Here is a 14,979-nt window from a genome sequence, read left to right on the forward strand (position 1 = left end):
AAAAGCATAGATATCTTATTTTTGTAAGAATCTATGCTACAAAGCTACAAATAATTGGATACAATAGAGTGACTACTTACAGGAATACTAGTGTCATACAGGTCATATTATTTTGATATCCTCAGGATGTTTAGTAATGTCAGAACTTACAAGTGGCTATTTGAAATGTACATTTTGTTGACATCCTAACAGCCTCTTTTAGCCTATTGACTGGCAACTCTGTGGGCTTAACGTCAGACTTACACACAAGCTCTTTCAAAAGGAAGACTAGATGAAAACAACACTCGATCAACGTCCCGGAGATGGGTACAGGCCTGCGTTGGGGCAGGAGTAAAGGAAGACAGGAAGGAACAATTTCCACATTTCACACAGGATGCAACACATATTTAAAAAAGCCAGGGGACTCTGTGGATGACAATAAATGTGGCAGCTTCCAGTCTGGACTGCCACCGTACCAACCCCCCACCGCCCTCCACCAGCGACCCCCAGTACGAGACAAAGTATTTCTGGCCTGGCTGCTCACGCTAATCTCTCTGAGGAGGTTATGCAAGTTTCCAAGTTCCTTCTGTGCACTCGGGCAGACCAACAGGGTACACAAGACTGAGTGACGGAGACAAATACTTACAGGCGCCGCTGGGAAGTCGTCAGACATCTCATAAGGCTCCTCAGGAATCCACTGTCTGTGCTCTAAGCACCACATAATCTAGCAGGTGAGAGAAAAAAAGGGGGATCCATGCATGAAGTATTCAGCATATGAGATGGTCCACTCCAAACAAGAGACAAATACATCTATGCACTTGATGCAATTAAACCAATCACCTGCCAGGACCTTAAGTACATTATATCTGCTTCTGCATGTTGTCTAAAAGTGTAAGTAGGTACACTTACAGCACAGACTTACACAAAAATGCACCTATGCACTGTACTGTACTGTACATACAAAACATTTCCACAACATTTCCTTACAGTACAGTGAAAGAACATTCTTATTTCCACAATGCAGAGACCCTCGGAAGTGATTCTATTACAGGCCGGCTACACCAGATACAGAACTGAAGCAGTCTGTTCGCGGAGCGTATACTGCATCGGTTAACTTCAATTACAATCAATGGAACGGACTACATCAGACGTGAGAGCAGAGCGGTGGGCACATTCGACCAGTCTTATAAAACCATTTTTATGCTCTGTGAATGGAACACTTCAGCTACGTGCCTCAGTGTAGCCTGCCTGCTGGGGTCACGCACTACAATGTTCTAAAGTGGAGAGTGATAGCACTGTGCTGCTATGCCTTCAATGTCTTTATGCAACTCAAGTATGCTGCTGTTAGCACAACGTATGTATTATGACAGGGCTATCTTGAGGGTCTGCCAGGAGCGAACGGACTACAAAGACATGATTTATGATACGCTGTCCTGCTACAGAGCATTTGGAATATGTGTCAGAATTGTGGTATGATATTCTTCCCGATATAGTACAATTTGTATGAAAGATTTCTGAGATTGTGAAGTCAGACATATGGTTAGTGGCACTGCATAAATAGCTATCAATACATGACAGATGGTCCCCTTATTATAAATTGGCACAAGTTACCATGGCGGCTTATGCACTGTCGCATTATGTTATGATGTGGATTATGTAAAGCTTAGGGGGAAGGGGGAAACTGGGGGACTGCAGCCAGTGTGTAATCGAGATACTTCTACTAGTGAGTATTTCTGAAACTTTCACAAAGTGAGGTCACTTTAAAGGCTGAATCTAGCAAAGGATGTCTTAATTAGAAAGGATGTCCACTGGTATATTGCTGCACAACTTTCTACATCTCTGCAGACATAGAAATGAAACCAGAGGACCAACCAGAACAAATAAAAACAGGCAAAGAACTTACCCACTCATAGGAGAGGATCCAACACCCTCGAGCAATGCCTAGTAGGATATTGAGGGTGCGCCGTGGGCTGCCTGCTACCACGTGGGTTGTGCTCTCGCACACTGTGTCTACCACGGAGAACCCACCCAGGGACTTCACAACCTGAAGCACTGTCTGCTGCTTTCTGACAGACACACAGAAACATACATGGATGCATGCATGCATACATACAAACAAACAAACAGACAAACAAACACACACAAAATGCAAGGCTAGATTCAAAGGGAGAAATGTTCACATAATGGAGCATCTAGATTTATTGATTGAGTTATTGATTGATTATTGATGAATGATTTCATAAGGGATTTTACAATAAACCCAATCTCATTTCAAAACTGTGATCTTGAAAATGATACAAAACACCTTGCCCTTTGCAAAGGCTGGTGAAGAGGCTACTTACTCTGTAGGCATGCTTGTCATGACTAGAGTTCTTTTTATCTGTAAATAATAAAGGGAGAAGAAAAAACATTAATCTTAATTTTTTTTCCAAAAGCAGCAGTAAAAGCAGCAATATGGCAGCATGCTTTAGGCTCATTTAAAAAATGGCCCCTCATATTGTGTTGTGCAAACAGCATGTTGTGTTCTGGCAGTGACAAAGGGGGAAACAAGCACTAGTAAACAACGCCCCGCTGCATGGATATTGCCTGGGCACTCGCACAAGAAACACATGCCGGATATATCTGCATATTTGGTGACCAGAGAGGAAATGAAACTCCAAGGCCATGGACACGGAAAAGCAGTTAGGGAGCACTGTTTAAATCAAATGGCGGTTTGTGTGTGTGTGTGTGTGTGTGTGTGTGTGTGTGTTTGACAGTACGTGTGTGTGGGGGGCCTTCGTTTTATCCATCCCTTGTACCTTGGCCTCAGTACAGCATGGTCCGGAGCACAAACACCTGAGTGGCGGTCACATGGGCCAGTTCCTCTCTGCTCCCCCAACAGGAAGAGAGGGCGTCAGGCAAGGCTGCCAGAACACGGCACACTGCATACCGCACCCCAACCCCCCCACCCCACACACGCACGCGTTCAGGGTCTCACAGCGACGCACATCGTGTTATCAACCAGGTGTGTGTTGGCTCCTTTTGCAGCTTATTTGGGGTTTCAAAACACACATGATCATATCATAATCAGTGAGTGTAGGAAGTTAAATAACAAGGGTGCCTGGTCAAAGATTTTTGACAACTCCGGTCATTTTTAATTCCGGTAAATATCAATATTCAATTCTGTGGCAGTTTAGGCATTCCACTGTGTAACACTAAAACAAAAATATGCAAAACAACCAAAAAGAGTATCATGTACCCATGAATTAATTGCTTTTGTTAAGAAGAAGAAGAAAAAAAAATGATCAAACAGCATTCAAATGTTAACCTGTTTACAAAGGTTACGTTCACGTATGTGCTGTTAAAAATTATAGCACTGTCCAGCCGTACAGGGTCCTATTCTGTTAACCCTGAGATGAGAGTAACTCTGGGCTTCCTCTACCAGTAAGAAACTCAACTCACAGTAACTGACGGTCAACATAACCTGTTTCTTAAACAAACACGGTGTTTTTCATATCTCCACCCTCCTACTGAGCAGTAATTGAACAAAATTTCTTTTGCATAGCCTACGCCCAGGGAGGATTTTGGAATCCTGAAAATGTACCTCCATTCCCTGATGAATAATCAAATGTTGTTATCTTTTTTAAATTGAAATTGAAATAAAAATGTATTCAGTGGCCAATTAGTAGGCTCTGGCTTGTGCCGTAAGAATCATTAGTGAGTCATTTTTAAGTGACTGGCCAGGAAACAGACCACTTGTAAATCAATTAACAGCACAAAGAATCATTTTTACAGCACAAACAAATGTAATAATTTTCTGATGACATGCAACCACCATTACAGTTTCACATAATTCTCTGACTGTGCTGCATTATTTCTCTCCGGACTGTGCACACTGTGCTCGTAGGGATATTCTAGGGAGTTTTTCCTTGCCCCTGTTACTCATGGGCTCTCTTTGAATGTCTAACACTCTAAAGCGCCATGAGACATGTGTAATGTATTGGCGCTCTATAAGCGACATTAAATTGAAATTGAAATTGGATAACTTCTTAAAATGGAGTGACGTAGGAAGTAGGATCACATTTCGAACCATTGGCCATTTCTGAGCCCCTTAGATGACTCTATCTCAGGGTTAATCAACTCAGAGATCAGGGTTAAGACGGAGAGTTTGTTAAACCTCCTCTCAGGAACAGCCCTCTGATCTCATTTTGTTATTGTTGACTGGTTTCACAATGACGGGTGCCTACTAAATGCAGCTGCATCGAGCAATGCAGAAATGCACTCAAGCAATACGCATTAAGCAAATCATTTTACGTTGATTTCTATGCCTATATTTGGGGTCAATAGCAACAGTCACCTTGACCCATATAAAAAAAATAAAAAAAACAGCTCTACATTAACAGCAAAGCAAAAATGTATGAGACTTATTTTAATCAGCTTAACTATAAAACACTGCGCCCCCCTCCCCCATCTCCCCACACACACAGCCATTTCAAATATACATGAACTCTACAATCACAATCCAGCCTTTAGCTACGCGTGCTCATGCTTAAATCTGCAATTTTCAAAAAGAAAAAAAAGGGCACCTCAGGTGAAACTCAAGCTTGAATTATCTTCGTTATTCATCATCCATCTGTTTACAACACAGAAATCGGCATCAATCAGCACAGTCATCCGCCAAAGGCCAGATGATGGTATAATCGTGTTTATCCTATGGCTGGACAGCACTCTGGAGATTGCATGTCTCACAGAGTGGAATGCTTCTTTCTTTCTTTTTTTGTCTGAGAAGCTAGTGGCGTGTTGGAGCAATAACTAATATTTTCAGGTGTGGCCCCAAACTGGTTTGCCCTCCGTTATTACCCTCTCATTACTCTCGGTTGTACTTTCCTACATCCAAAAAAAGAGGCGAAAACTGAAAACAGGGATTAGTCCCCCCAACACCATTTTTGCTGTTCAAGTTTCCATTATTCGTAGTCTCTTTGATAAGAACTCTGTGCTCTGTTCTTAGAAGTCCTCTTCAAGAGCCTTAAATGGAGGATGTTTTTCTCCTGGATTACAGAGGACAGTTGGCATAGGGACAAAAAGAGGCCGGGTTAAAAAGCCGGGACGCGCCGAGAGCGAGCCACCAACACAAAGCCTTGGTGTGAACTGTGGTTGCAGCTTGTTTCCAATGCGCCCCTGCACAAATGAAGGAAATTCTTTGGTGTATGACACAAGGCCTTTCAGTCCACAGCGTGCAAGTTGTCTGATATGACTCAAGTCACTATTCATGCAGAGAAAAGGGAGTCCTAGATCCATTCTCAGGCTCTTTCCGTAGCGGTGGGGCCAAACCGGGTTCTGCCCAGCCTATTAAAAGCACCACTCACCTTGCAGAAAAATTAGACTGATGATCATTAGGATAAGAAGGATCAAATTAAATAATATTAAATAAATAATAAAAAATAATATAAAATCACCAGCTCATATGATGGTAAGGTTGAGGGCTTGTAGGTGCTTTGTAGGAATGAGTATGTATAAGAGCGATCATATTTACCAGTCATTAAAAACAGACTGAACTCAAACAATAGTTCAAGACTTGTTTACCTCACAGCCAATTATGCAATTGTACTCCTTGACTTCAGGAGAAGCAACACTCATAACGGTCTTTTCTGCTTTTTTTTTGTTTGTTTTTTTAACCGCATGCCAACATGTCAAAATCAATCACACAACTATGGTCTAAAGTGGACTCTGAAAGATATCAGTTGCTTTGGTCACCAAGGATACCACAAAACAACTGTCATAGCATGGAAATGTTGCAGATCATTCTACACCACCAGAATTGGGTCATTATAAACCCAGAAGCTTTCGGTATCTTCACTAATAATCAGCATGGCTCCGTCCTCTTCTCACAGAACAGAACAGAAAAAGCTGGTCTGCCACATTCAATATAGGTAACCAACTGGCACTCTTGATCCTCAATGGATCATTTGTCTTTCTTCTCATTCTGCCTGTAGGTACCCGATCCGTGCAAATTGCCCGATTCATTCTGCATATGCAGAGATGATAATCCTTTTTCATGACACTGCCCGATCTGTTCTACTACTAATAAGAGTAAGACACACCAAGAATGTTAAGAACGATATTTGTTTGTAGTTATCGTCATAGTTAATATGAATGACAACGTTCACACATAAACTATAACGACAACAACATGAAGAACAATATTGTTGGGGATCACTTTCAGAGCGATTTTGAGAAGGATAAAAAGAAAAATCAGAACCCATCAGATTTTAGCAATCAGATTCATTAACATAAGGAGAGACTTTGCTTATCGTTGGTCAGTATTTCGTGAGAACGTGCAGCAAAGTCTAGGAGTCTGTGAATCAGGACTTTGGTATTGGGCCACTACCCTCTCCTCTCAATTTCCAAACCAAGACCATGGCTTTTTCTGAACGTGTTCTACGTTCCACTTTCAGATCCCAAAGGGCACGAGGAACCATATAATCCTCCTTAGAAGGGACTCCACCCTTTTCAGCCCGTTCGTCTAAGACTTTATCGCACCTTCAATCGGGCGGGATTGTGAGGTCATCATAACCTTTTCCCTTTGATCTCTCCTGATAAAAAAAGGCTTCAGTGTTTCTTTGCCTTTTCTTCCCACTTTGTTTCGCTTTTCTGCTCACAATGAGAGTCAATGAGGGAGGGACAGGGTGGGGAACATCTCTCAAATCTGCACGGCGTGATCTCAAACACACATCACACTTGTTCATCCCACAGACTGAATTGAAGGTGAAGCAGTTCACATGGAAAAATTATAACAGGAGTTCTACAGGAGATGAAAGAGCCCCTGGCTTCATATTGTGAAGAGGTGGTAGTTTTGTCAAGGCTGAAGTAGCATAAATAAGCAGCATGCCAGGTGCACGGCTCAGACAAGTGACAAAATACAGGAAGCAAAGAAGAATGCGCAGTGTCGAAAAGTGCTTCAGAAAGCCAACTGAAGCACCGACTCAGCGCCATGCTACCCTGCTACATGGAAGTGCATGACCAAAACAAAACAGCTTCTTTACAGTTCAAGCTACAGCGGCACACCCACCTTTTTTTCCCAGTTTCCTTCCCTCCCAGACGTATTCAATAAAAATTACCCCAATTCTTTTTTGGTCTAGACAGACCAAAAATCAACATCAGATTCACAGTGAAACTTCTCAGATGGTCCTCCAGAAATGAAATGATACATGAAACAAGTAATGGACTTTTATGTATTCTATGACTAAACTAAGTAAACTAATATGTAAAGAATTACTGTACCTGCACATTTCTGTTTTTTTCACCCCCTTGACAGCTAAACATTTCCATACTTCTGTCACTGAGACCATCAGCCGCATATTTAATGCCTTCGCCTAAAGCTGAAAATATACAAACAGCAGAAAAGGAAGGAAAAAGGTTTTCAGTTAAGCCGTGCAAAAAGCTGCATCAGAGCACAGGTGCATCTTACTTACTGAGACAAACACATTCATGCGCACTTGTGCGTGCGGTGCATGTTTGTGTGTAGTCGACACCCCAAGAATGAAACAAAGCCAGAACAAGAGGAAATAACGGCAATTGAAAAAGTTAGTTGAATAGTTTTGAATTGTATTTATTACCAACATGTTCTATGTGGCCACGCCCCTCCCATCTTTTGAGATAGCTATCCTCCAAATATTCAGGACAACTTTTATGATGGAATACAAACAGAATAAACCAATAGCCATAAGACTTAATTAATTACAGCCACTCAAATGAATGTCGATGTTATATAATATGTGATCTACTTACTGGACACTTGGTAATGTACAGGATGTACTCAGTGGAAAGACTTGTTGTGAACTTGATTCACAACTAAAAGTTATAGTTCACATAGTTTGTTAAACAAATTCACAGTAAATAATTTGGCACTTTAATCATTGACCATAAAATATACGTAGAATACATAGAATATATATTCATTAATACCTGTTCCAAATACCAATGACTGCTTTGTGTTACTCTTATGAAAGATGGCGACAACATATTTAATTAACAGTTCGCTATATTGACTAACGACTACTTGGGGGAAAAAAAAAAAAAAAATCACAGTAAACATAGTGGGACTTTCTCACATTAAAAGGGGAAGGTTGCACACACACCAGAAATTCAGTAAAAAAAATCAGTGATCAACGTACTTTCTGAACCTTTTCTGCTTCTTGCTGCACTGAGTCGTGATGTCAGCAGAGGTTTGGGGAAGGTCAGTGGGGCATGTTCATGTCTCGTATCTGCAGGAGCGGCAGGTTCGGCAGCTTCTATTGGTCTGTGCTTGTCTGCGGTTTGGTGACCAGCTGCATCACTACCGACATCCCCATCTGGCTCAGCTTTCGGCTTCCTTCTTCTGTCTTTGCCACTAGAAGCTGGTTGCTTGAGGGCAGATTTGCGGCGTCCACAGCTCTTTGACTTGACTTGGCTAGGAGATGCTACGCCCTCAGATGGACTGCTTAGTCCAGAGGATCCGGCTAAGAACTCAGCGGCGCTAACAGGGGCAGGCTTTCGCTTCTTATTACACGCCCCCTCTGGTTCGTTCCTCTCCCTTTTGCGTTTGGAAGGCTTGGTTGACATCTCAAAGGGGGAAAAGGGGTCTTTTTCTGGGGAGAAGTCCAGATTCAGGGCCTGCTGTTTTGTGGACTTTTCTGCTGACGAAAAGTAGTCTTCGAACACGTCATCAGCCACTCCATCCCTAAAAGGGGAATGACCCAAAGAGACCTTTTGGACTTTCCTCAAACGTGATGCAGCTGTTGGCCGCATTTTTTTCAAACTGGAAGCTTTTGGGGCAGATGACACCCTGACCAGGGCACTATTTTCCCTTTCAATTTCAGAATTCATTGACATGGACAAAATTGGAGATGTAGATGTTCCTTTATCGCTTCTACTAAGCCTGTTAGCTTTAGTCCGAGTTTCATTAAAAGTTGGCGAGGTTTGTGTTTGTGTGTCCTCTAAAAGTGCACTGTCTTTTGGAGGCGTCAGTTTCAATCTACTGTTATAAATAGATGGCTCTGTACAGGTTCCTACCTCAGCGTTCACAGTATCATCAGCCAAAACTGTCCTTTCACCTGTGGTTAGTGCAGTGGAAAAGTAGCTGTCCAGTGAATTCTGCTTTCCTGTGCTGTGTTTTGCAGCAGTTTTACTAAGTCCTTTGTGACTGGCTGGCAAAGGAGCTTTGCTGTCAGTAAATACGGATCTGACTCTCCCTCTCGATGACTTTCTCTTGGGTGCAACTTCGGACAGTGGCGTGGATGCTGATAGCTGCCGGGTTTTTCTATGGTGGTTTTTCTCCTCAGATGGAGTGATTGTGTCAACACTGGAGGTGTCGCTTTTCGAGGCGCTCATGAAGTGCACTCCTCCGGCTTCCATCTCCGGAGTGTGTCCGAGAGAAGAAGGCAAGTCCTCTTCTTCTGTGGGAAGATTAAGGGAAATGTTTAAAAACACAATACAAGAACATACAGTACAAAAGCAATAAGCTGTAAAGTAACAAAAAATGTCCTTAGCAAATGATGTGTAGCGAGACTGTGACAGTGGAACAGTTTAGTTGGAACTTCATATTTTGCTACTGAACTACATTTAGGGAGGATTTCATCATGACAAAGCCTAAATGTATTTTAAAATCTATACTGATGTTGTACAAATAAATGCTTCACTTGCACTACTGAGTGATGGACTTGTCCTTCACTTTGCTCATTGGCAGTAAAGTGGTGTTTCATTCAATAACGCTGATTTAATCCTATTTGCCGACTGGGCAGGGAACAACCATTTGGTCAGGATGCAAGTGAGCGTTCTGGCAATCTCTTCCCATCTAAATGGTAGTAATTTTATGTTTTGAGTTGTTTCTTGTCCATTGACCTGGATGAAAATCAATATAGTCACCTTACTGACAGCTATCAAATTCACAACTCCTCTTCAGCAAAACAACAGCATCATGGGCCCCAATTCCAAAATGGTGGGCAGAGAGTAAAGTTCAAAGTGTAGATCACACGTAATACATCACAACAGTTTGACACTATCAGGAGGACAAAAGGTCAAATGACGCAATGATGCATACATGGCTATTGAGAAGATCAGAACAACCCCTTCCATTTTAACATTCTTCCCTCATTTAACACTCAGCATGAATGCTACTCAATGCAGTCATTACCCAGCAGATGCACAAAAGAGGTGGATGGACTGCTCCCAATGGAGGGCTTCAGAGAGCGCTCATGTGTGAAGGTGGAATCAACCATTTGGGAAGCTGAAAGGACAGAAATATCAAGCTGAACACAAGAGTTTCTAATAGTACTTTATGTAATTGAATCCATTTTCTTATTTGTGAAATGAAGCAGATTTGTTTGACAGATGGGGAATATGATGGAAGCAGAAAAGATAAGTCTTTGCCAGTAGATATCTATAAAGACACTACTGTTACGTTGTTAAGATGCATCAACGTGTAGGATATAGGCTAAAATGAGACAACGCTGTGAACTACAATTATTCTTATACTGTGAAGAACTGTTAAGTCTAACTATTTATATACAGTATACACATTGTACATCATAAAAGCATTATCCTGTTTAGTTCTATTCATAGGAGCCTAGCATATGCTCATCGTGTAGCCTGAAGCATTCACACGGCTGATAAAGACATGGCCATACCAGTAGGGGAGAGATTTTCTCTCCTCTCCCTCATCTGTTTCAGCCGCAGGGCCATGGTCGCTGCTGTCTTCGATGACGGACTGTACACGATCCCATGCTCCTCATCGATGATCAGAGGAGACACGTTTGAGACTACACACAAGGTTACATAGCAGATTACTTCAGATGAACATAGTGGCTCAGCATACAAACATATAAAAGGGGGAGTTTTGCTAAAGAGAAAAAAACTGCTGTAAGTAACACTGGCTTTCCATTTAAAAAATGGCCAACCCTAGCAGAAACCATTATCACTTTTTTTGGTTAAAAAACCCCCCCAAACAAACAAACAAAAACAAAACGGCACTACCCCTGGGTTACAACTCCATGACCATGCACTGTAGAAATCCTGTGTCAAGGGCTAATAAAACAAGCTTTAAAAAACCAAACAAACAAAAAAAAAAAAAAACATAATCAACAACTAATTGGTTTTCATTACCAACAGGTGAGGAAGGAGTCAGCCTCTCCATCATTTTATCAAGTTTTCTTTTCAAGCGCCTGTCATTCTCTGGTGTTCTCGTGGGAATATCCCGAGGCTGCATGCATTTGTGCTATGACGAGAGAGAGCAGAGTAGTTTGTTCACATCAAAAGGCTTTGCTTTGCAAAATACAAGGGGGTTGTGTAGAGACAAGCATTGCATCCTCAATTCCTACCGTCCTTTTGTTGGCTAGGACACTGCTGCCTTCTTCGTTTACTGCAGGGCATAAATTCTCATCCACATGCTGGCTGTCACTTCTGCACCTGCAGAAACAGGGCCACTGTTTTAAGGACGGGGTGTCAAGTAACAACTTAGTTTTGTCATGATTGGACTAACAGGGACATCTTGTGGCGGGCAGAGGAAACAGCCATAGACATATTCATTGCATGGGGCCTGGTGGTTTAATCTTATTACAGTCTGTGTGGTAAATAAACAAACAGTATACACACTTAACAGTAGTACACATTTAACAGGGGGTCACTTGCGCTTCAGCCTGGTTGGTGCTCATGGAACAGAACACCGCAGGGATCAGTGGGGAAGCCCAAGGAAACTAGGACCTAGGACCAAGGGGCTCCATGGGCAAAATGCACCATTGAGATCTATTTATAAATGTGTTTTGCAAAGAGTAACCACAGGTGGCACTAAAATCGAATCACTGAAATTGCAGGAGTGGGGACAAAACATATTGATCACAATGGTGCATTTTGTCCATGTTTAGGGCGGGAAATGAAAAAGAAAGATTTGCAAAAGACAAGTCAAATTGGTGATTTTAAAAGGAAGAGGTAATGCAGATTAAAGATTATTTTTTTTTTAATCTTTGAATATTCCCACAAGGTGTTAGGGTGCTCTGAATATGAGATCCAAAATTATTTTTCAAACTTGTGAGGTCTGCTGTTCAGTCCCTGATGGAATTTCTTTCTCTTCATTGCTTTTTCTGAGAGTGTTTCTACTGATCTCAATAAGGGGAAAAAAAACAAGAGCCTACTGTATGTTGAGTAAAAAGATGTCTTCTGTATAAGCCTAAACTAAGCCCAGCCAAGAACTCCCAACAGAAATTTGATTAACTTTGAGGGACTGCTATGAGCATGCAGGATCATCCAGACCACTCGTGATTTTACAGCAAACTATTCCTATTTATGCACCAGCCTGCAAAATTTGAGCCTCCTACAAATTCTAGGTTCTTGGCAATGAGCTTGAGAACTTTGACAAACAAAAAAAAGTGCATGCGCTCTGGTTGAACTGACGTGGAATGACCCAGTTGGAATTTATAAAAGCAGCAAGAATAATGTTTATATTTGTTCATTTCTGCGCTGTGAAAGGTCTTCCAACATGTTAGCAGGGTTGCAAACAAAACCGGTCTGGAAGCCTATTGTTTGTCCTCGCACTAATAAACAAGACCAATGATCTAAAAAACAAATTGAACACTCCTCAATGAGAAACTCAACATATTCAGCCTAGGTCCACTTTGGCTGCATTTGCCCTTGGAAAGATCTGCCCTTCCTCAGCGCCCTTTAGTTATGAAAACCTCCATCAACGACACATGGACAATACAATACTAACTGAAATAACTGATAAACAAGTAAGTAATAACTTTCCAACTTCATCAAGTCTTTCATAATTTAACCCACCTGAAGAAAAAAATAGCAGAAAAAATGGCTGAAGAAAATATAGCATAATGCTCCAGTGAGCTTTTCAATGAAGGTGGATGTCTGCTCGTTTTAGGTTTTTTAAAAAAAGGTAGATGTCTGCTGTTCTAAGTACTGGCATTCTTTGATGTAAAAAGGCATAGTTTCTACGCGAAATACGTACAGGTTGGCTGGTCTGCTCTTTCACCCACTTAGTTTTTCATTGTAAATCCATTATTGGTCAGGGGTTCCCCAACCTTTACATATACAGGTGTAATAATCAGTGGTAATGGGTGATTTGCACACATTTCAACCAGTAAAGGATGTGATGCCATTGAATGTCCTTCCCAGTTCAAGATAAGCTTAAACAAATAATCTCAAATATGTGAAAGCCATCAAACATAAGACTGAAAAGGGTTAGGAACAAGGTTGACAGATTTATAGATCTGCTTTTACAACATTTTAACACATATCTGTAACCTGCATTTGAGAGTATGAGTGACCAGGGCATCAAGTTAATCAAGACATTTTTATAGTGTCACTGAGTCATATAAGTTTGATGACATCTTACTTGTCGACCCAAAGGACAGACACAAGCTTCAGTCCCATTTTCTGGGCCTTATTCCACGTAGACTGGTGGCCATGCTTAAAAATCACATGAGTGACATTTTTGTTTAAGGTCCTTGATACCTGAAAGAACACAAAAAGGAACTCAACATAAAAACAATACAAATTAACTCTAAAATAAAAAGCCCAAATTTTGATGTTTTGAAACACCTAGGTCTGAAAGCAGCTATGGAAATAGTACTGCATACAATATGGCATGGGCAAGCAAAAAAATATTAATACAAAAATAGAAAAAAGTGAAACAATTGTAATGTGGAGTCTGTATACAACCACTAACTATGGGTTAAAGAAAAACAAGGGTATCATGTAATACTGCACAGTTCAGTTGTCACATTCCCCCTCATTTTTCACACACCACATTGTGTAGCGGGTACTTATTTTGTGATCTTATTAACAGTAGTTGAGTTCTGAATATCTTGCAGGATTCCTAAGTCACACACAGATTGGCTTATCAATCATAAACACTGCTGTCACTTCAAAGCCACACAATAAGCTGCCAACCATTCTAAATACAATACTTTACTATTCAGTCAGCTTATGGCCTGCCTGATGAAAACTGCTGAAGGCCAGAAGCCCATTCATAAATAAAGTTTGGAGCAGGCATGGTTTGGTATGGGTCAGTGACACCTCAAAATGGAAGATGAAAATTCAGCTTGGTTCAGCACATAACCATGCTCTGCTCTGTTCTGCTCAGTCAGAGTGAACTCAGCTAGCAGTAAATACACAATAGCAGAGAAGCTGAGCCAAGAGAAGTACTGAACTGAAGTATTGAATATGGCATAACCAACATAACAAGCACCATATGCCAAGTTCTGATTGAATGGCATTTACCATCACTGTACTAATCATTATGTGCAGATATGCTCCATAATTGCATTGCTGTTATACATAGGCTGTTTCATATTTGTACCACCAGCCTACTGGAATTGCATGAAATAAAACCATTTAGTAACCTTTGCCCCCATTTTCTCAAGTTGCTCCATGAATCCCTCTGAATAATTTTCTCTTTTGCTTGTGGACCAGACATCAACAAAAGCCACAACATCTACAGAGAGAAAAGGAAACATCGTCATTAAACACAGGGAAGTAGCCTACCCATCAGTCGAGGCAACAGTACAGATTTGACCTAAGGTCACATCAAAATAAGAAATGTACTGACAACTGCGCAAGGCATATGTAAACCCACGGAAGAAAATTGATAACATTAACGTTGATGACAGTGACCGTACTAACTTACCTTTCAGGATCGTGGAGCTTTCTTTTTTGGTCATAATCAGGCCTTATATGAACCTGCAAGAGACATAACAGACTTCACTTGAAAGTTCTAGCAGCTACTTATTTACACACTCTTTGGTTCTGAGCAACGTTAGCAAAACATACTGTAAAGCAATAGCTTGATTTACGTTGTTCACTCTTGACATCTTAGAGCCACAAAAATGTTCTCTACTTACTTACCAATGTGTCGCATTACATGTAGTGACGATACTTCACTTCAGCTAACGTTAATAATTATCGGAAAGAACTGTGTTCTTGCACACAGCCCCAACAAACGCAATTACACACACATTATCTGCGTTGTTGTTGTAACTT

At 41.2% G+C, this 14,979-nt stretch overlaps 1 protein-coding gene across 3 annotated transcripts in view; it reads right to left on the minus strand.

The window, feature by feature from the left end:
- The window catches only part of mcph1 (microcephalin 1), a 35,356-nt gene that overhangs the window by 19,682 nt on the left and 695 nt on the right, over window positions 1-14,979 (minus strand). For 2 of the 3 annotated variants that reach the window (XM_062518883.1, XM_062518885.1), the window contains exons 2-13: window positions 14,627-14,679; window positions 14,343-14,434; window positions 13,334-13,452; window positions 11,313-11,400; window positions 11,098-11,209; window positions 10,623-10,754; window positions 10,130-10,222; window positions 8,133-9,392; window positions 7,240-7,337; window positions 2,322-2,359; window positions 1,883-2,045; window positions 626-703 (exon numbers count right to left, since the gene is read on the minus strand). In XM_062518883.1, the coding sequence (XP_062374867.1) occupies window positions 626-703; window positions 1,883-2,045; window positions 2,322-2,359; window positions 7,240-7,337; window positions 8,133-9,392; window positions 10,130-10,222; window positions 10,623-10,754; window positions 11,098-11,209; window positions 11,313-11,400; window positions 13,334-13,452; window positions 14,343-14,434; window positions 14,627-14,660 (2,307 nt within the window). In that variant the 5' untranslated portion in view covers window positions 14,661-14,679. Of the gene's footprint in view, window positions 1-625; window positions 704-1,882; window positions 2,046-2,321; window positions 2,360-7,239; window positions 7,338-8,132; window positions 9,393-10,129; window positions 10,223-10,622; window positions 10,755-11,097; window positions 11,210-11,312; window positions 11,401-13,333; window positions 13,453-14,342; window positions 14,435-14,626; window positions 14,680-14,844; window positions 14,975-14,979 lie in introns of those variants that run through there. The other variant, XM_062518884.1, reaches the window with a different exon arrangement.

This window comes from Sardina pilchardus, chromosome 18 (genome assembly GCF_963854185.1).
Source record: "Sardina pilchardus chromosome 18, fSarPil1.1, whole genome shotgun sequence".
Taxonomy (NCBI): domain Eukaryota; kingdom Metazoa; phylum Chordata; class Actinopteri; order Clupeiformes; family Clupeidae; genus Sardina; species Sardina pilchardus.